General features: G+C 41.0%; 2 protein-coding genes across 2 annotated transcripts in view; one reads left to right on the plus strand and one right to left on the minus strand.

The window, feature by feature from the left end:
• Window positions 1-6,070, minus strand: part of kif5ab (kinesin family member 5A, b) — a gene marked incomplete at both ends in the record, with an annotated part of 67,526 nt that extends 61,456 nt beyond the window's left edge. The window contains one exon of the mRNA XM_080026380.1: window positions 5,942-6,070. Coding sequence (XP_079882506.1) covers window positions 5,942-6,070 — 129 coding nt within the window. The remainder of the gene's footprint in view (window positions 1-5,941) is intronic.
• A 2,448-nt stretch (window positions 6,071-8,518) lies between these two features.
• Window positions 8,519-21,960, plus strand: dctn2 (dynactin 2 (p50)). The gene is made up of 14 exons (XM_080025714.1): window positions 8,519-8,768; window positions 9,079-9,147; window positions 12,719-12,815; window positions 13,501-13,562; window positions 14,311-14,409; window positions 15,314-15,474; window positions 16,601-16,754; window positions 16,987-17,052; window positions 17,350-17,388; window positions 17,600-17,677; window positions 17,824-17,895; window positions 18,642-18,744; window positions 19,776-19,867; window positions 21,669-21,960. The coding sequence occupies exons 1-14, from the start codon at window positions 8,733-8,735 to the stop codon at window positions 21,753-21,755; spliced, it is 1,215 nt and encodes a 404-aa protein (XP_079881840.1). The 5' UTR covers window positions 8,519-8,732; the 3' UTR covers window positions 21,756-21,960.
• Window positions 21,961-23,177: the final 1,217 nt, after the last annotated feature.

A 23,177-nucleotide genomic window follows, 5' to 3' on the forward strand; every position in this document is an offset into this window, starting at 1 on the left:
GTGACAGTAAAGCCCAAGTCACCGAGGTCCCGTCTGAGTCGAGTCTCAACCGACTGAGGTCTGTGTGTGTGTGTGTGTAAACAACTTGAAAGCTGCACTAATCAATATTCTTTATTTGCAATGGATCAAATGACTCTGTAATGCAAGAAGGGTTTCTAATAGACAAAGCCACAGATAAATGAAGCTTGACGTTCAATCAGGAAGGCTGTATATTCTCGTTGGCACTCTTCCTCTCTCTCATTTCCAGTTTTGTACACGCTCTCTCCCTCTATCTCACTCTCTCTCTATCTATCCCTCGTTTCCTGCTTAAAACACAATCAGCTGACTATGGCTGTTTCTCTCTTTCAGCCTTAATAACCATTCATACTCACCACGACATCCGCGGGCCAATCATCGTGTTGCTAATCAGAAACTGTCCTCTCTATTTCTTTCTTTCTCTCTCTCTCTCTCTCTCTCTGCTGTCAGCTGTCATCTCAGTTTGATCGAATGCAACCCTCCTCCTCCACCGAATTCCCCTCCAGCCAACATCAATTCCAGCACCCAGGGGTCTTTCTACAGTATCCATTCAAGGTCCTGCTACCCTGCCATCCAACCAGATCTTTCAGCACTGCTCTCCACCTCTCTTCACCACCACAAGTGTTTACACTCCATGGGGGGGAGGGGGGGGGGGTTATTATTCCTAACAACCCATGGCTTCACTACCCCTTTTAGAAGACATGACATTGGGGTCCAATCACCAAAGACTCTTTTGAGGTTTATCTTTAAAACAGCCAAATGCCAATGAATGAAACTCTCTTTCTTTAAACCTCAGATTCATTTATGTATCCCCTGATTGAGCTATCATCAAACTCTGCTTTCCCCTTTGTTTCTATTAAGTATTTTAGCATCTTTCTGATCACCTTTTGGTTTTACTGGCTTCACCATTTTGATTCTGTATCACGGCTCTCCTTGTGTAATCCTTGATTCTAGTCACACCTCAGTGAAAAGACTATAATAAACTGATTTTAGGTTGCCTGCCCAGCAGCAATCAGCAGACAGACAGAGGCAGGGACCAGCTGGTTGACATATTAAAGCATTTAGCTGCTAAAGATCCATATATTTCCCTCAGGAGTTGCTAGAGACCGAAACATATTGGACTTTATCAGGCGGCCACAACGACACATTTCCAGTGGACTCTAATGTTCCTCCATATAAGTTAACTCTTAAAAGAGGAACTTTCACAACATTTTGTCTTAAAAAAAAAGTTACAAGCAATACAAAGCAACATTGGTCCATTTTATACACATTTGCTGCTACAACCCAACCTTGTGTTGTAAAACGAGTGGGGCTTATGTTTGGAAATGTTAGACTGATATTGCCATCTAAATAATAAACTACTGAAAATGTCCAAATCAACAGACTTTTAGGAAATCAATGAGCCATGAATAAAGGCTTGAATGAATCCATGCCAGCATGAATAAAAGCCTACATATTTTTGCATCAAAAGCGTATTGATTAATAAAAAATTAGTTATGTATTTTGGTAAGAAAAACAATAGTATTGTCATGTTGCAATTTGCACGTCTAATGTAATTTCTTTTTTTTTAGATCAACAGATATTCAGATTTGAGGGTGATGCTTAAAAGGAAACATAGCTAATGTTTAATTGTATGTGTCGCGTTCCAGTGCAAGTTGATTGAGGAGTCTTTGGTTTTGGACTCTGGTATTAAAATGCTACAAATCTTTTCAGTCAGACTTGCTGATGTTTTGGACCTCATGAGACGTTTCCCTGATTAATCTAAAGCACACAACAACACAAAGTACTACTCCCTGATCTTTAATCTCTCCAAGTCTCCTCCTGCCTCCCACCCAGGTGCAGCCGAACCATCACTCAAGCCCTCAAATCATTGCTTTTGTCACTGAACAAGTTCTGGAAGGGGCCTTGCGCGAGAAAGACAAATGTAGGGCCATCAGTGCCAACCGGATGCCAATTGTTTTATATCAACCGTCAGAAAGTGAGTGCTTAGCTGTCATTACAGGGTCCCTGCAGAATGCCTTCTTACCTGTCCGCCTGATATTTCAAATCCTGATCCAAAATGACGGCCCTAGTTTTCTCAGTTCTCAGGAGACATTCTTTTTTTTATTTCTTTTTACAACTTCCTCTGAGAGTACTCCAGAGCTATAAGAGGATTGCTACAGAGGGAAAATACACACTCTGAATACATTTGCACATCTTAAAAGTAAAACCCTCGCATGCTGCCCACCTGAAAAAGTAATTACATTCCAAAAAGATGGAAAATTGCGTGCATGCTTTTGTGATGATTACTGCCATTATTACAGCAGGAGGAAATTGAAGGGTGGTTTGTACATGAAATGATTGGATAGGCTATAAGCAGATATAACTGCACGCTTCTGTCTCTAGGCTTTATCAGTTTTGAAGGCTCCTGCTGGCCGCCATACAAATGGTTTGGTAGAGATGCGTGTGTTAGTGACAGATCACACGTCACTTAAATTGTGAAATAGGATTTTACTTGATGCCTGCACGTACAGTTTTCAGCTTTCATTATGTGGAGGCTAACATGAGGTATGTGTGTTTCCTCTGTCTAGCACACTTTAGGGCAGGAATGGCACAGAAGTACTGACATCAAATAAATCATTCACGAGGCACTCCAGAATATAAAATTGAGATACAGTTGTTGTCGCGATCTACAAGAATGACCCTATGAGGGATTTTTTTAAATTTTGTGCTGCCTTCAAACACAACACATCCTGATGTATCATTTACACCTAGGGTTGGGCACCGAAACCCGGTACCAGTATGGCACCGGTGCCGACGTAAGCGGTAGTAACCAGACCGAATAAGAATGAAAGTTTCGGTGCCTCATTTCGGTGCCGCCGTCCATGGGTGCCGCCTTTCTTTATATGTCCATGGGTGCCGCCCCCTGCTGTAGTCACGTTTGTATTTTGACAGACTGATCGCTCTTTATGTCATGATCGATGAAGCATGTCCGCTCGCGGATGCTGTTCTGTGAACACCGCAAGGAGCATTTCTCACCGGGCTGTGAGTGACGAGAACGAGCCCGACCGTCTCGAGGAGCGCGCGCACGAGTGCTCAACACTCACTCACGTTCGCAGTTTCACAGACTGATCGCTCTTTATGTCAGACTATTGTTGAACGTCAATGCAATGCATTTCTTTTTGCAAATGACACGCGATCTAGCAGTATTGTCACGCATGTATTAGGCACGTGTAGGCTGACGATGAGGCAGCGGCCGCCTGCACGCTTCCTCCCGTCAGCTGTTCTAGTGCTGCCTTTACGCACGGCGGTGGAGACAAACCCAAAAAACACACAGCGGAACACGGCGGCCCGGTGATATGGAAACGTTTAACAAGACACTTCATGAAGACACACATAAAATAACGATCTCTGCCCATACAAAAAGCTCTGACTTGGATAACTGTATGGAGCGATCTCTGTATAAAGCCATCCGGTAGCCTACATGTGTCTGATGACGGGCCGTTATATTAATAATAAACAGCGCGCTGCACATTAGAACAGCATGTACTTTAAAGATCTCGTATCCATCCTGAAAAGGCAAACATGACATTTTTTCTGCACAAAAATGGTTAATTTGACAAAGTTAATAGTTGTGGTCTTATCTTTACAGAAGACTTCTTTGTATTTTTTATGTCAGTTGAATTTTGTTTCAAGTTAAATGCAAATGAGCACTGTTAATATTCCAAAAGGCTAACGCTCTTCCTTGACTGTTTTCAGTCTGTGGTTCTCATTGGGTGTACTTATTCCCTTACTGTAAATCCAATACTGCATTTAATTTCATATGGGTGTTTTATATGTGTATCTATTTTAATTTTTAAGGTGTTGTATTGTTCAGGTCATAAGGACTCTTTCTTATCAAAATGATTACTTTTAGCTAAAGTTTTAAAATGGAGATTAGATTACCTGGTAGTCTCCACGTTAATCTCCATTATTATATTGTTTGAAACAGTATTGTTGTATTAGATAGTATGTAAATTGTGTGAATTTTATTTTATTTACATTTTAAAATAGTTTATCTGTAAGTTACTCGTAATTATATTGTTAAAGTTAATTGTGTTAAATTTGGCACTGGATATAAAAGGGCATTATTTTTTGACAAAGTGTGTGCAATTTGAGGCTTTAAAGTACCGGTAAAAGTACCGGTTAAGCACCGGAACCGTTTCAAAAGTACCGGGTAGTAACCGGTATCAGAAAAAACCCAACCGATACCCAACCCTATTTACACCAGCCAATATTGACGGAGGAAATGAATGATTTCAAGCTGTTGTAAATGCCAACCTGCCATTCTCAAATAGCATCAAAATAATGGGGTAATGAGCACTCGATCTGCTTTGTGGAAGACATCCTGCCACAACCATGATATACAAGACAGTCTCAAAGGGGAAATCTACCTCAACGATACTGTGTTGCATTTGAAGTGTGTGTGTGTGTGTGTGTGTGTGTGTGTGTGTGTGTGTGTGTGTGTGTGTGTGTGTGTGTGTGTGTGTGTGTGTGTGTGTGTGTGTGTGTGTGTGTGTGTGTGTGTGTGTGTGTGTGTGTGTGTGTGTGTGTGTGTGGCTGTGCGTGTGGCTGTGGCTGTGTGTGAGTGTGTGCATGTGCGAACAGACTAAGCCGATGGGGATTTTCTGCTGTCTTCATCATCACTTGGAAGTCAGCCCTTAGGCCAAATGGGTGTGGATCTATCTTTCTTTATGTGTGTGTGTGTGTGTGTGTGAGGTGTGTGTGTGTGTGTGTGAGTTTGTGTGTGTGTGTGCGTGTGTGTGTGTGTGTGAGTGCGTGTGTGTGTGTGTGCGCGCGCGTTTTTGTGTGTGAGTGTGTGTGTGTGTGTGTGGGTACGTGACGTATGTATTCTAATGGAGGGCATGAGCTGTTTTATGGTGTGAAAAGCATGCATAGTGTATACATTATGTATGTGAATGTTTCAGCACTTACATGTTTACGTCTTTAATGCATTTGTGTTCGATGTATGTGTGTTAGTGTGTGTGTGTGTGTGTGTGTGTGTGTGTGTGTGTGTGTGTTTGTTTGTGTGTGTGTATGTTAGCCTTGGTCCAGATGCGCTTTACATCCGAACAACTAGAACATTTGCATTTAAAGCACTCTAATCCTCAACTGTATGCTTCGGGCTCAGGCATGTATCCAACGGATTGATTAACATTTTATGCCTTGGTTTATTTTCATTGTAGCTCCACAGCAGAGGCAACTCACATCATCAACTGCTTTTCACTTTGCACTGAGAAGAAGCCAACATCCATTCATTGCACCGAAACCCACAGGGAACAATAATGACTCCCGGTAAATTTTCAGCATCCGATAATTCAACTGTGCATTACAGGCTGACAACTAGACTCATCACCAAAAATCAATCAGTGCTGCACAATCCTCTAACACCAAAACCCAGCAGATCAATACTAAAGAAGAGATAATGAGGCACAGTTTGGGATCACAAAGGTGGGGTCCAGATCCAAGATCCAAGTTATTTTTTCTCTTTTCTTCTCATCACAAAATTCATGATAGTGGAGTTTACTGATCTAGGGGTGAATTTCAAAAGGAAAGGGGTTGATTATTCTGGCAAATCACCTAAAGACATGACATGAATCAATTTGATCTGGGCTTTGCCTTTTGCATGGCTCAGTCTCAGTGACAGATGTCGGGGAGCCTTGTTGCTCTTTGATGGCAGAGGCAGCAGCAGCACACGGCTGAATCTCTGATGCAACATGCTGATCAGAACCCGACACTATAGTTTGATTCCTGTCTGGAGCCTTTAACCCTCCAGTCCTGTCTGGACAGTAATTGGTGTGTGCGCGAGATCAAGTGTAAAGTGTAGCCTAACCCGTGGCGCGGGCGCACATCGCCTGCATGGAAAGGTGACAAGGAAAAGGGAAGGGATCGTTTGAAAATAACTTACCCCGAGGATGACGGTGTCTTCTCTTTGAAATATTGGGATGAACTTATCTCCGCGGGTAATTTCGGACTTGTTCAGTGGACGAAACCGACACAACACCTTGATATTGCATTCCGCGTTTTCATCAGCCATGGTGGAAAAATTTAAAGGTGGAGGCGCTTCCAAAAGATAAAGAAGGATTTCTTTATAAAAAATAAAATATTTCCTGTGCAATATATTCCCCTTTGTCCCGTATAACACCCGGGCGCAGGCTGAGACCACCGGCTATAACCACATGCAGAGCGAGAATGGCAGGAGACGCATTGGGAAGAATGGGCAACTACGAGTTTTGGGAGGGACTACAGCCAAATGTAATTAAAATAAATGTAAAAACTGAAAAAAACGGCCCGTTTGAGAGTGATTCTTGCTTCAAATGCCCCTCAAACCAAACTCGGGTGCAGTTGAGCGGTGGAGAACAGATGGAGAGTTGTAAACGGGGAGTAGCCTATATTCCAAACTGGTCCGGTCGGCCGCGTCTGGATAGGCTGCAGGCTCCTCGGGAGAGCATGCCTTGCATCATTGCCAGGCTGCCCTGCGCTCTCACTGGGGGCGGGGCGTGGAAAAGTAGCGGCTCAAATCCTCTCATCAGCACCATTGAGCACAGGGACCGAGGAGCAGAGAGGGGAGCTCAGACTCTGCATCTTATTTCGGTAACTACAACTATGGAAGAAAAGTTATCGTCGTTCGAGTTTGACTTGCGTAAAAAGCTGAAGGTATAGCCTATAGTATTAGGTACGATTGCATCTAGTGATGGGCTACATTTTCTGTGGCCATTGAGACTTTAAGGAGAGACCCTCTTGTTCCCCCTCCCAGGTCTGCACCAGACTCGTCGTCATGGCAATGCTGTTTTGCATAACAAATTGGGTGTGTGTGAACCAAAAGCTCCATGCTTTTTGGCCAGAGATTTAAAGGGGTATGCTACTCCATTTGATGAAGCAGTGCACTTTAATCAGGACTTGATGGAGACTTAAATAAAGAATAGTTGAAGCAGAAAAGATGTCCTGACCAATAAAATATTTCCCCAAAATGCTACTCAATTGTAATGCCTTCACTGTATAGTTGCCTATATGCCCATAACCTCCGTTTATAAAACAAGTTCGAAGTCTCAAGTCCAAGGTGAGATATTTCTTCAAACTTTAGAAGGCTCTTCAACAAAACACACTTATACAATAGGCCTAATGGTTGTCACAGGCTACTTACCCCATTGTGATGAGTGAACTGACCTTCAAGTGTAAAGTGGTATCCTTTTAGAAGGAAACATCTGTATCCCTCCCTGTATTGGCTACACGCCCCCGACCTCAGTTTAACACAAGGTTTGAAGTCTCCAGTCAAAGGTGAGATATTTCTTCATACTTTAGAAAGCTCCTCAACAAAACACACAATAGGCTACACTGTCACAGGCTACTTACCCCATTGTGATGAGTGAACTGACCTTCAAGCACATGCAGTGGTAGGTGTATAGGCTGCGAGTAAACATCTTCAAGTTATTCATCTTGGTCTAAAATGTACACAAGAAAAAAAAACATTAAGAAAGAATACAACTTAGATTTAAAATTAATGCATTTTCCCACTGTTCTTGAATTAGTCTACGGGCACATATGATGATTAGTCACATGTTTCAATCAAGTGACCGGTCCTCCTAATAATAGTAAAAAAAACACTGCCTGAAAGAAAGAAATAGAGCTGATTTGTCTAAACAGATCTTAATTGATTGATACATCTGTAATCAGTGACATGTTTATCGATATTGTACAACATATTGCTACCAAGTTTCCAATTATCCTAATGACACTAATGAAGCCACTTTCATTTTAGGTATTTTAAATGTTATGATACAGTATAAAGTATTCTTAATAGCCTACTGTGTAGGCCCTACATGATAGACATATTAAAAAACATACATTCATTATTGATTATTAGCACAAAGACCTACTCTTATTTTGTTATAGGCCTATAGACTACTTTTTGTGATTTCATATAGCCTAGGAAATTAAAAATCATTTCACTGACTTTCAATTTTTTATTTTCAATTCAATGTCAATGTAAACAATACAACTTGAAACATAGGCCTACACAACATAGCCTCACCGTGCTTTATATCCCTGCGTCCTGCTTTACGTGGATCGTCATTTTAATAATTTTTATTGCAAGTGAATCATCTTCTCAATCGACCATCTTTGGCCCATTGATTGAGTCGTTTAGGCCTACCCGTACCTTTAGCGCCCCCGTCTGTCAACCTGGCTTCAATTCAACCACAAGGTAAATACTTTTTTTTCCCCCCCATAAGGCAAACTAGTCTAGTCGTTAAATACATTTGAAGTGCGACTGTAAATGATGTGTTAATGTTTGTTGGAGAATGGAGAGATAAATATGAACATATAACTGCCAGAGAGGAAGGAGACCGTTACTTTGTATTGGTCAAACGAGACGCATGCGCAATGAGACTCCAATTTGCCGGGTGTGCTTGTTTTGTCCACATCAGTTGGCCGTTATGCTCTTTTTCCTTTGGTGTAGAGAACACGTCACCGCCCGCTCGCCTACGCTTCTAACAAACCCAACGTACAGGCTGCCAAATCAAGCTAGTGACCAACACATCAGCCTGGAAGCCTCCACCGGCTGAGAGAGAGACTGCTGCCTCATCCACCGTTAGCTTTTGTTACAGCAATATTCGGTTAAATCGGCTGTTCATACATTTTAAGAACTGTTAGTATATTCTACCGTGTTTTTTAGGTCTCGTCTTTGCTTCCCGCTGACAATGGCTGATCCCAAATACGCAAACTTACCAGGAATTGTAAGTGGCTAACGCTAGCAGACAGATAAGCTGGTGGCTATTTGACAATGCTAACTCTATGACAGCTAGGTTAGCTCACATCCCTGCTGTCTACTCTCTTGTCTGCAATTACTACACAACAAGCTAATAATAATTATATATTATTATGTGCTGATTTCTTAGCTAATGTTGTGTCTTGTGACTGAAAACCTACAGGGAGCAAGGGTTAGCATATACGTGTTATGGAATGGGCCGGGGCGTTGGCCAGGCTAATGACAATAAACGGGATATTTGATCGTGTGATACATTGTTTACCTTATTGTTTTAATAGGCTTTTAACGAGCCGGACGTGTACGAGACCGGTGACCTTCCTGAAGATGACCAAGCTCAGTTTGAGTCGGTAAGTGGACGTTTTATAGTCAGTGGATATGTCAGTGTGCAGTGTGATGCGCTGAATATTAAACTAACCTGACAAGTGTTTACAAGTTATACTGGTTACTGCATTATAATCTGTGTCCCTGCAAAGATTAAACGCGTACACACGTAATTGCTTGGCTCACTATGATCACTGACATGACAAAGCAATGATTGTGGCTCAGCAACACTATGAATGTATGTAAATAACATGATTTCACTTAATATTAATTACTGAGCTATTGGTTAAGACATTTCAATTAAAACCTTGTTACTGCATTTGTTCTGTCTTTACTAACTCTTCAGGGCAAATGCATGTATTATTTACCTATCTAACAGAAGTTGCAAGAATGCACTTGCATTGACTTTATTGTTGCCTAATCAATAATTTAGAATTCATAAGCAAATATATTGGATACAAAAAATGAAGTCTTAAAGATGAATGGCATATCTGCTTATTTAGACAATAAACATTGTTTTAAAAAGGGAAGAACATTATAAAATAGAGAACTAAATAAATAAATAAACCTTCCCTAGGTCCCACCCATCTATTCAAATGTCAAAGAAGAAAGTGTGCTCTGTGGTATAAACTTGGTCATGGTGATGGTCTTGTGACTTTTGGAAATGTCTATTTTCAATACTGTCCTCAGTACAGTATTTTTTCAAGTTCTTGAAGTGTCATATACACAGCAATGAGGGTAAAGCAGTCGTTAGGGACATTCTTAGCTCTATTTGTTTAAATATAATATATAATACAGTATCGTCACGCAAGTGGAATACAAACTAGTTACAAATCAAAGTCGTTAAATAGTGCTGCAGCCAAAACATCTATGTAACACTGTCTGGTGAGTGTTAGTAAAAAAGTTCAAAAATGAACTTATATTTGTATGACACAATAAAAACAAATTTTAGACAGAATGCCAATATATTATGAATAAATACAATGTACCTGCGATGCGTGAGTTTAGTCTTGCTTTAACATGTCTGAGCAGCTGAGTGAATTCTAATTGGCATTTTCCCTCTATGTTCCCACATTGGTCCTTCCCATACCCTTTCCCTTGTTTTGACTCTTCCCCACCCCTCCTGGGACCCTAGTTTATACAAGTAAGACTGGCTCCGTTTTACTCTCAGCGAGCTTATGCCATGCTTTTTATGCATGTCTTTTTAAAAATCTCATATCCACTTTTCCTACCTCAATTGATTGGGATGTAATGAGAAATAAATCGATGGAGTGAACCCTTTTTTTGTGCTCTGCAATTCATACAGTTTTGATTGTTTTGGAGTGCCAAGAATCGATTCTTTTCTGCCTATTTGTGTTGCCCACTGCAACTTTTTAAAGGGAATAATGATGTTGGTGGGTCTTTAGCTATAATTTGCTCTTTTAATTGGTTATGCTTAAACAAGCAGTGAAGGCTCAAGTTTGTGTCTGTGTGAACGTGAGGCACTGACAGTAGAGAGACCAATGTTTGTCTATTTGTTTTAGATTCCTGTTTAACCTGCCATCCTTTTTCTAACAGCTGCTTCTTTGCTAACCACACTGTTCTGACTAACTGGACACTTCAAAGGCCCCAATACACTGTGCGATAACACCCTGCAGGTTCATTGCAGTGTCACACTTAGCCAGATTAGTATGGTATAATAAAATCAGTGCGGAACTTTCCGTTAGCAATTAGGAGACATGTTGGACAGTCCAATGAATCCCTCGTGAATCAAGGTAAAAGGGGGATATCACAACTACATATTTTTCGTTGTTTGAACATAGAAAGCTGTGGTATTCTACGTAATTTCAATGGATTCATTTCAGGATGCATTGGATTGTTATCTGCACCAATACCGGTCAGTTGAACAGGTATTGGCCAGCCGTGAGTGTCAATCCATTCAGTCCGGCCCTTACGTCTCATTTAGTATTTGGTCCTAAAGTTAACACCTTTTACGACCTGTGCCGCTGACTTTTATTTGCTCACCTGCCATTCTGCCATTGACTGTTGGTGGACTTGTCTCACGGTGCGTTCTAAGACCATAGCTTTCATTAAGTTTGTCTGGGACAGCCCAAAAATCACACAGTGTATATGGGTGCATTAATTAGGATATACCTCATTAATTGCTTTGGTTTAGTCCAGCAAATTAATTTTATGATCAACAACGTGCATGTTACTAAGAAATTACTCAACCTAACTAAATGATTTTTTGATGGATATGTCTGTAACCAAATGCATCATCGGGTTTTCAGACGTGTTGAAGTTTTTTTTACCACCCATCCCCCTTGATTCTGAGTCCTGGATTTTTATTTTTATTTTATTTTTTTAAACACCAATCCCCCTGCATCCATAGCACAATGTTGTGAGACCTACAATGCCCTCTACGAGAGCATACGGTCACGCTGCATTGTAAAGTACAGTATGGTATCAGAGGGGAAAGCAACTTGTTTGGTGTTAATGGACCATCTTCCCACCCTGTATCGAGATAAGAGAGAAAGAACTGAGACATGATGAGCAGCCAGACCAGTCAGTGTGTCTCCAGGGTTTTTTTAGCAGTAACTCTTGAGAACACTGCTTTCTTTCTTATCTTTCCCCCCCGAGCTTGGCAAGCTGTTCCTTTTGTGTGCATGGCATGTGATAACCACATTAATATGTGTTGTCTCTCTCTTTCTCCCTCTCTCTCTCTCTCTCTCTCTCCCCCTCTGCTCTTCCGTTACTTTTTCTAACTCTCTTTGGAAACCCAAGGAGCTGGTAAGAGCCTGACTAACCTTCCCCTTCACTCCTCCTCCTCCTCCTCCCTTCATCTGTGTAACTGTCTTGTGTGTTCTGTGTGTGTGTGTTCTGGTTCTTGTCTATTTTTGTTATCCAAATCTGTGTGTGAGCCCGGACTCATGTCATCTACCTGTGTGTGTCCGTGGTGTTTTAATTTGACCCAGTAGCCTCTAGTTCATCATAATTGATCACTAGAAAAGTTTTGATCAAATATGTGTTTTTTTTCCTCCTCAGAATCCCTAATAATAATAAAAAAACATAATTTAGACAATAATTAGTGGCCTTAAGCTTTGGTTCTGCCTTTTTCATTCACGTAACATTGATTTAACCATAGTAGACTTATACCACATGGATGACATTTTTTTTTTTTTAAGACTCAACAATCAGGTCCAGGTAAATCAATGGGTGTGATATAATAATTCTTTGTACATGTTGTACTCTGAATTATTCCAAATACAGCCCCAAATAATGGCATGTGAAGTGCTTTTGTATTGATTGTTGGCTAAAATGGATTTTAATTTCCGAGGGTATCTGACCTTGATAAGAAATAATTCAATTGTTGACTTAATTCAATATCTTGTTTTTTTAAATTACCGGTATATTTCTGGGGCAATGATCAAGCATCCAATCTCCTCTCAGATTTGACCAGCCTGTCAACATATTTCAAGTCTACCTTGGGCTTAGAGACCTGTGGCTCACTGGGTAGTGAACCATGGCTCATTTTTTCTTTGCTGTCCCCTGTGGTCTTGTATGATTATGGTTGATCTTCAACTGACATTTTTTTTTACCCCGGTGTTTGAATGACAGGAGGAGCTCTGCAGTGACAGCGTGGAGAGGATTGTGGTCAACCCCAACGCAGCCTATGACAAGTTCAAAGACAAGCAGATCGGCACCAAGGGACTCGGTCAGTTCATAGTTCACCATAAATCACTCATCGCTTGTCTTTTTATTGTGACTTATCAACTGACTCATGTAATACAGAAGGGCAACGTCCCCTTCAGTAAGGACATGGATTGAGAGTCCCAATCCAAAAATATAATATACCATTGTTTTGGATTAGAGAGAGGGGGGGTTTCTATTATTTAACCAACCCCTTGATATAAATGGAATGGATAAAACAATAAAAGCGTGTCAGTTCAATGCAATACAAATCAACAGCACCACAAACTGCAGCCTTTAAAATGTATATCTGTATATATGTATGTATATAACTGTGTTGTTGGACTCTTGTATTAAGGTTAATTAGGTTTAGCAAGGTGAAACTTTGAGTGGTAACTGATTGTATTCAGAGAGGTTTCTTTCATTACTACTTACTCTAAATTGATAGAATTGTACAAGAGAAATCTAAATGGCAATTCATGCAAAACATATAACATTAAAAAACAACAAAATGTAAGACTGGAAGACAAAGGTAACAGGCGCTATTGCTTCAAAATTTTACCCACCCATTACAGGTGTAACCAAGCAGATCCTTCCTTTTCTGGACTTAAGACACCCTAATCTTGGTCTTGCTCAGAAATTGGCTTCAGAACCAAAGCCTGTCTGCTTTTTTCCATTTCACTCACGACCAATTCATCTCCTTTTCACAGACTTCTCAGACAGAATCAGTAAAAGCAGGAGAGTGGGCTATGAGTCCGGAGAATTTGAAATCGTAAGTACATTCTGTTCCGCAGAAATTCATTACTTCCCTTTTTATTCTCTCAGGTGTTCCATTGTTAGGGTCCCAGCACCCTCATATATTTAATTTCCCTTGCTACACGTGCTTTCTGATTTAAAGGGATAGGTTTGAAGTGGGGTTGTATGGGCTACTTATGCATAGTCTCATAACTTATGGAAATCGAGATCAGCACAGTCACTTTAAGTAGTCTGGGGATAGACGTCATCGTTACTCTAGCTGAAGTCAGCAGAGTACTGTGGCAGAGGGGGGATAGAAGAAAAAAAAATGTCACTGCATATATAAAATGCTCACCTAATACATACATAGACGCTCCATTTTTTCACTGCTTTAGTTTGCCGCCAGAAAGCCAAACACATTTCTTTTCAAGTGTAGTTTGGCCATGTATTACTACGCCAGCTGGCAGTACAGTTTATCCCTCTGGCCGTCATCTGTTCGTCTCAGGTTTATTCAAGAGACACAAGAAAGGGAATAAAAATTATTATGAAAGTGGCAACGACATGCCATTCACTGTGGACTTAAGAGGATACCTTTATGAACCAGAGTAAACGAACAGCTGTGTCTTGACTAAGCCAGAGTAAATGTGACTGTATTTATCACCATCTCCATAATGTAATAGACTGATTATGTATAAGTAGCCTATACAACCCCACTTCAAATGTACTGAACTATCCCTTTGCTGTTGTGTACTACTGATACCGTTTCTGCTCTCACCTTTGTGTAGCTTGGAGAGGGCTGCGGAGTGAAGGAGACGCCCCAGCAGAAGTACCAGCGCCTGGTCAACGAGATCCAGGAACTCACTCAGGAGGTGGACGCAATCCAGGTGAACTGAGAGCCAGAAACACACACACACACACACACACACACACACACAAACACACCGAGCACACTTTGTCCATGCCCACAGGGCTTGGCAGGGAAAGGTACACTCTGATTGTGTGTGTGTGTCAGAGGTGTAATATTTATGTCCAATTCTCACAATGGCACTACAGACCCGAGTGTCCGATCCAAAACTTAGTACCATGTGTGCACTGAAGCGTTAAATTCACCCTGAAAATTGGCTTTGATTACAACCAGTAAAATAAATTGCTTTTCAGATCCCACAACCCGGGAACAAATTAAACCTCGGCTGTCACTACGCACATAAATGGATACTCACGGAGCAGGGTCGGCTGATTCATGAATACAACACCGTATTCTTATTTGACCTGTGAATTGGCTATTTCTGTTACAATATTCAGCTCAGGCCGGTCAAGCTGGCAGTATATTCAACCTGACAGAGGAGAAAAAGCTGCTTCTACAGCCTCTAAAATGTACGCCTGTGAAAAACCTTTGTGTCCGTTCATCAGGGTGAATGTGAAATGCTGCAGGCATGGTTGAGACCATACTGTAATCCGTTTAGATGGACCTAAATTGTAAGACAAATAATGGGATCACACCAGAAATCTAGCAACACCATAGATCATTTCAAACACGTGTCCTAATTTAAAACAAATGTAAATGCAGAATTTGATTTGGTCATCCTTAGTAAGTAAATCCATATGCAGTTAGCTACAATAGCCCATCCACACAAAGGTTAAAAAGAACCTTTTGAATTTATTCTGAAACATCGTGTCGGATCAAATTCAATTTCCATGCCAAGTGTATATCCGAAAGCATAACATTTGCCCTTTTTCTCATTCACATGGGACACATTTCATCAACCTTGTTTTTCCCTCTGCTTCCAGTCTGCCACAAAGGACAGCAATGCGGAGGAGCGTCTGACCCCCGTGGTGCTGGCCCAGCAGGCCGCCCAGCTCAAACAGCAGCTGGTCTCTGCCCATCTGGACTCACTGCTGGGCCCACAGGCTCACATCAACCTGTCTGACCCGGACGGAGCGCTCACCAGGTGAGCCCAGAGACAATCACACAGGAGGACATGCGCCTGACATCTGGAACCTGACACTACATCATCGAACCATGATGGAGTGATGAGATAGAAGGCAGGGAACGGATGAGAGGAGGGAGAGGAAATAAGGGTAGATTGAAGAAATGCAGGGAGTCAGCAATTCATTAGTTAGGAGAGAAGTCCAGGGGTATTAAAGGTGGAGTCAGCGCTTCTGGAGAATGCTCGATGTCAAAATCCCTTGTTGTCAATATCAGTGAATATATCCTCACAGTACCGGACAGGTAGCAGATAGTGGGGAGATATTCACTGATTTTGACAAAAAGCTTTCTCCTTTATCACTGACTCCACCTTTTAATTTCACTAAGCCTTGGACTATAACCCAGATATATAAGAAGTGATAAGAGTTATGGGGGCAACCCCGCTATATGGGGCCCAGTGCTGCGGCACTTAGGGAACCAAAAGGTGTGAGGTTTGACCCAGTTTTGTTTTTGTTTTTGTTTTTGTTTTGTTTTGTTTCTTGTTTGCTTATAGCTTATTTTCTTAATCATTCTGTCTTAGTTATTTATTTCACTTTTTTTCTGTATTCCTTGTCTGTTTATGTGAGGGAGGGGGTTGGGTGTTGTGTATGTATTGTATGTGTTTACTTATTCTGTTTTTTTGTTGTCCATACGTAAAAAAAAACATAAAAGTTAAAAAAAAAAGAGTTATGGGGGCAAGGCAGCAGAGCTGGTATCAATTGCCCAAATAAATCCAGCCAATCCCAGTGTAGCACTACCTGGGGAGCACAAGAAGAACTGGTGTACAGATGATTGAGGAAGGGAAATAAAAACTGGAGAAGGTTAGAGATTAACGGAGGAATGAAACCTGCTCTGAAAAGATTCCAAGCTTATGTTGACCTTGCAGTTTCCAACAGAGTGACAGGGAGAAGCCAAGCTGCACAAGAGGCTGATAACAATAATGAAACATTTAATCCTTTTCTTTCTTTCTTTCTTTCTTTCTTTCTTTCTTTCTTTCTTTCTTTCTTTCTTTCTTTCTTTCTTTCTTTCTTTCTTTCTTTCTTTCTTTCTTTCTTTCCTCCCTCCCTCCCTCCCTCCCTCCCTCCCTCCCTCCCTCCCTCCCTCCACAGGCGTCTGCTCACCCAGCTGGAAGTGGCCAAGGGCAGTCGTAGCAGCGCTGCAGGAGACAGTAAGCCGGCGGCCGCAGCCAAGGGCCCAGATGGAGTGGTGCTCTACGAGCTGCACAGCAGACCAGAGCAGGAGAAATTCAACGACTCTGCCAAGGTAAAGTGGATAGGGAGCGGAGTCAAGTGTCTCGGATCAGTGCACTAGCAAAATGATCTAGACGTGTTTTTGTGTTGATTCTCTCGAGATGAATGTCAGACTATTTGATGGTAATGAACAGGATAAAAGGCAGGAAGGTACTTGCGTGGGTTGTGTTGTGTGTTTTGCGTCCTGTGGGAAGTGGGATGCTGTTGTCACTGCCAGCCAAGTGTTACCTCTTCTGTCCCTGTAGATGGCAGAATTGGAGAAGCGTCTAGCTGAGCTGGAGACGGCTGTTGGCCCGGGATCAGACAAGCAGGTAAACATAGACACACGCACGCATACACACACGCACAAACACACACACACACACACACACACACACACACACACACACACACACACATCCTCTCGAATGCTTTTCTCTTTCATTCACACAAATGCAGTTTATCTCTTTCACACTCACACCAGAATAATTTTAACGCTTCTGTTGCTGTGTAACAAGCCACAAAGAGAAATTTGAAATAAATCTTCCACATAATTTATGTAAATTATATGAGTTTTTTTCTTCCTTTCTTGTTAAAAAGTATTTTCCGTTTTCTTGTCTACATTGCAGGGACCTCTGAGTGCTGGCGTACAAGGAGCCAGTTTGATGGTAAGAAGTCAACTACTTTCTATTGGAGTTTGTGTCTGCACTGTTCTTAACTCTGTGTATCTGATGTGCAGCCAGAGAACTAGGTCATTCTTCAGGGATGACATCAGTTCCTCTTAGTATGTTTGATGCTGCTCTGCCAGTAGTCAGAGCTAGACCAGCTTACTGTGTATATAACTATAGTGTGTATTTTTGTTGTGTTTGTTTGAATCAGGACACCATAGAGCTCCTTCAGGCGAGGGTCAGCGCACTGGACTCTGCTACTCTGGATCAAGTGGAGGCCAGACTGCAGGTAAAGCTCTTCATTCAGGTTGAAAAACACAAAATGTGTTTCAACACCACTTATCCTTTCTATAAGGGCAGCGCTGTGAGAAACCGGCAATTTATCGCAGTTTAAAACTATTTTTTCCTTTCCTGTTTTTTTTCTCGCCCATTTAGAGTGTCCTCGGGAAGATGAACGAGATTGCTAAACATAAGGCAGCGATTGAGGACGCTGATACACAAAACAAGGTACGTAATTCCGTATTAGTGCACACTGTGCAAGTGTCATCTCCAATGCTTTCACACTGTAAAGGGCACCTTCCAGGGTCATTCGGTATACCATCAATTCCTCTGTTACAAAGCACCTAGATGGTTCGGCTGGAAAATTGCTACCATCGTAACAGCTGTATCGGGAAGTTGTCCATTAAACTCCTATCCTCAAGTTAAACAAGCAGGTGGCCAGCCTTTCAGTTGTCTGAGACGAATACAACATTTATTATCAGGAAGTTGGATCAAACCTTTTTGTCAGTGTTTCCTATTATATTGAGGTTGGCAGGGTTTCCAGGCACTTGTGCTTGTTAGGCATCAAATATTGTAAAGTGTTATATGCTTAAATGGCCAGTAGAGGGCAGAGCATGTTAATTATATCATCATGTGATATTTCTTTACCCATGTATAATGTTTTTATGAATAGGTTGCGTGAATTTACCAAGTTACACAATGCAGTGTATTTTCTTTACAATAAAACACAGCTTTAATTGGACAGGGCAAATGTCAGTTAGTGAGCATGTTGGTAGCAATTGTTATCACAGCGTCATGAAGACTTATTTTGACCAAGGTCTATTATAATAGCAATATTAATAAGAAATGCAACTGTGCATTTACATTTACATAACAAGGGACCAATCCGTGATCTCGGATTAAATCAACACACTCTTTTGGTCACAGGGCTTCATCTTGGTATTAAAGTGCCTGTTTGTGTTTTTCTCTGTCAGGTGTCGCAGCTTTATGACGTGGTTCAGAAGTGGGATGCCATGTCCACTTCTATACCTCAGGTGGTGCAGAGGCTGGTTGCTGTCAAGGAGTTGCATGAGCAAGGTAACGCAGATGGACTGAAATTGGTTTTCGAGGTGGTAGCCCAAGACTGTGTTTGTGTCCTTATGTAACTCTGTATGCAAGTACACAGTATTAGTTGTTGGGGGTATAGGGATTTTTACAATCACCATAACATTATATGAATGTTCTGTTGAAGAGGAATTGGTTCAAATTGCAAATATTGTAATAATATTGCTCCAAGGGGAAAATCCCCCCCGAGCACAGATAATAACAATGAACAATTGGACCATCTATGTTGTATTCTTTTATGTGAGTGAAGCAGAACCTTGAAATGGCACCCATGGGAGTTCAAGGAGAGGATGTTATGTAGGTTAGTGGGGGAAGGAGGCGGCATCAAGGATTCAAAATATGTAGGGTGAAGCCACAGAACATAACAGGGTGGTGTGGACCCGGATCACGCTTCAGCCAGCGTCTGTGATGTCATTCTTGCTCCGAAAGATTTGCATTTGCAATTGTGAACGTCTGTGTGAGACAAAAGATAAAAACCTAAATGGAAATGGGATTCAAATGGATAATGGAATTAGCCTAAACCATGCCATTCTATTTGAACAAAGGGCTAAAAGAAATCACAGAGGGAGACTGAAAATGATAATAGAATTAGACTAAATCTTACAATACTGTTAAACTTCCCCTCAGGGGACAAAGAGATGCATGATATAACATATCACATTATCATGTTTTTATTATTTAGGACATGAAAGCAGAACCTTGGCATTCATAGATTATATCAATAATTTGTTTCTGGGAGCTGAAGCAGGTCATTTATCATCCAGACTCTATTTGCACCAATCTGTCACAGTCTGCAGCTAAAGTGTTGTTTCACTCAATAGGGTTTTGCTGTGCTGATTTTATTCTATTGTATTTTTCTCTTCTAAACTTTCTGTACACATGAAGGCATTAAAGTTAAAGAAAAGTGTGTTTCTTCTTTATCACAAACTTGTAAATTTGAGAACTAATGCTTAATCCTACATTTTCTTGTCACTCCTGCCTCTTGATGTCTCTTCGTCTTGTAGCCATGCAGTTTGGCCAGCTGTTGACCCACCTGGACACCACTCAGCAGATGATTAACAACTCTCTTAAGGACAATAACACCCTGCTATCACAGGTAGGACATTTTTCAACAATTGGAACAATTAGAAAAACAAAAATCTTAATTTTTTATTTTATTCGCACTGTTGAAAGGAGTTGAATATTAATTTTGAAAAATGTTGGGCACTGACCAGCATATGCCCAAAACGTCAAGAGGAGTTAGTGATGCTCTAGCCTTAAAGTCCAGTGTTTCCCCCAGTGCTTTATAGCGAAGGCGGCCGCCTTAGCAACGGCAGCCCCCCGCCTTGACTACCAACCACCCAATTTTTTTGTGCTGCACAATTAATGTACTAGCAAGCGCGATGTGTGCTTGTGCATGGTCATAACGGCGCGAAAGGCCGCGATTTGCGGTAAAAAGCATACGTGTCTCCAAGCGTTTCTCTATCAGCTGCTCTGTGTCTGCGGCTTTGCGCGCGCGACCGTACCGCACCGCGCGCGACTACGGCATGCACGCGCGAGAGTTAAATGAGCAGAAGCAAACCGACATTTAACTGGTTGTGATAATAAACGCAGTGCAATTCTATGGGGATATTTAGCTGAACAGAAAGAAGTGCTCTGCAAAGCTAGAATGGTTTAAGACTCCACATCACCGTGGGCAACACAACCTATCTATCAGCTCAGACAGCGCAGAGAAAAGTTTGAAGAATGCATGAGAGTGATGGCCCAGCCAAGTTTCAGTAAGTTTACAGAAGTGCCACACTGTTACTGTCTTTGAAATGCATTTAGTCATTTTAAGGGGAAAACACATTGTATTTATTATTTTAACTATTGAGTTATTCAATACTGCTTTATTTTTATGTTTTAAATTGGGAAATACATGTTCCAAAACGACCAATAACTTCTGCATTTAAAAATAAATCAAGCAAGTAGGCTCAAAATAACCATTAATGAATTATAGGCTATCGCATCACAGTAAGCCTATTGTCCACAATAATCGCACAACAGCCCCCATCCAAAAAGGAACTTTAAAAAGTTGAATTTGCACTTTGATGTGCATACACATGTTAAGTGTATGGTCCATTATTTGTATTTAGTGTGTCTGTATTAGGGGTGTGAACGTTTACAAAAATGTCTAACCGTGTACACGACAGATTTTAACAGGTTAACCGTGACGTCATTGTCCTCGTGCGCCCGCCGTCTTGAAGGCGCGCGCGCATACACACACACACACGCGTTCGTTCGCCTGTAAACACACAGTTGACATAAACTACGCTCGTTTACACACCTCTTATAATAGGTCCATGGTGCACACACACACACACACACACACACACACACACACACACACACACGTGCGCCGTCATTATCGCCCTTCATTAATTTCCTGATTAATATAGCCTCTCGCACAAATTTCTACATGTCCACGTTTATGCAGGTTGAACAGGTGTTATAAAGTTCGGGCTACTTACAAGCGTAGTTCACGATAACCGAGTAACTTTAATATTTAGGTTATCTTTCATCACTCGTCCGTGGCTGCGAGTCGAGCCCCAGCACGGCGACTCCCCGCGTGTGTGTGCGCCGATACACACACACTCACACAGACACACACTCGCCGAGGGACAGAACGATTAGGCAGAATAGCTTTTATCATCCCCAATTAGTTTATTAGTGATGTAAAATCAATAAATGCGTGTCTCCAGAAAATTTTTAAAAACTTTGAAAAAGGGAAAATTTGAAATTTGAAAAAAATAAAAATTTAAAACGGTTTTCGTTTATTGATTTTTCCTAAACGGTTATGATTTACTAAACGGTTACACGGTTACACGTGTCTATGCCCTATCTTTCACCTCTAACAAACGTAATCTTTTTTTTTTCAGGTCCAACTGACAATGAAGGAAAATCTAACAGCTGTAGAAGAGAACTTTGGTGCTCTAGATCAAAGGATGCAGAAAGTCTCCAAATAGACAGCGAAGGAGAGATTGGACCGGTCCAGGAGAGTGTAGAACATGGACTAATAAGAGTTGGCTTGAGAGCACTCTGGCTTTCTACTTCGCCTCTGCCTTTTTTCACTAAGTGGAATGTTAGAAAGTTGGAAAAGATGGAACAACCACAAACAGAAAGAAAGAGGAGACCAAAATGTTCTTGTCCATGCTCCTTTCCTCTTCCTTTCTCCTACATCAAATTGATAAACTGAAAACACTTCTGTCCACTTTATAAATGCCACTGATTGCAGTCCCGTGTTAAGCTTATTGAGTTTTAGACTGGATAGTTTTTATAATTATTAGTATTAAAGATTAAAGATAAGAAATTCCGCCAATCCCCTTGAAATCTCAAACTATTACTGAATTTTTACTGTACACTTTGGTCAAATGAAATGGATCACAGTAATGTTGGGTTGAGGGATGGATGACACATTAAAGATGTTGTCAACTGTGTAAAAAGGAAGAAAAAAATCAAGATGTATTGTCTTTATAGGGTTGTAGCAGGAGCACGTTTGTGCAGGTGTCAGGGCCAAGTCACGGAATGAAAGCTTGTAAATATGCCTGTGTACCTTATTGTTTCTTCACGCTCAGTCGCTTGTAACTATATTATTATGACTGAGACCACACGCCACAGACAAACTTTTAATCTGCTTTGTCATTGCCTACAAGTCAACTGTATTGTACATCTGTGGTCATGGAAACCCATCAATAAAACAAAGTGCGATAAGCTTGGCTTCTTTTATTTCATAAGATGATTTCGTTTAATAATCACCTCATTTGAGACAGCCGACGACCTCATACTTGTTTTGTTTGGATGGAAAATGTATAATTATTTTACTTGACAAAATTCATCTAGCCAAATTACTAAATGTATTGGAACACTTCAGATTTTTTCCCATTTAGTAGAACATGGACATGTTTTGCCTGAACAGAAAAATATGTGCGGCTGATGTAAGGTTACAAAGTGTATGCAAAAACTACTTCCTGAGTCATCACTAGTTGGTATAAAGCAATGTTGCCATGATACTTTGTCATGTTATGTTATACATGTTCTAAAAAGTGAAACATTGTAAAATAATTTTCCTTAAATAAACTACTCATTTGCGTAAACCAGTATTTATAAAAAATAAATGAACTCTTTTGTAGTAACAGTATTTGTTATGCCCATTTTGAACACAAGGTGGCAGCAAAGCATGTAGTAAGAAAGGGCCGTATTGAGCCGTTATTCAGCTTTCAAAGATAGACTCTTTGTGTCTGCATTGGATATCCCTACAAGAAGAGTAACAAGAAATTATTTACCAACTAAATGTAAAGTTTATAGGAAGTCTCATTTTAACACCAGCCAACGATTGAAAATCTACATTAAGAAGTTTTTATTTTTTTTTATTGTTGGTCTGGTGGTCA

This window comes from Ammodytes marinus (assembly GCF_949987685.1).
Source record: "Ammodytes marinus genome assembly, chromosome: 4".
In the NCBI taxonomy this organism is placed as follows: domain Eukaryota; kingdom Metazoa; phylum Chordata; class Actinopteri; order Uranoscopiformes; family Ammodytidae; genus Ammodytes; species Ammodytes marinus.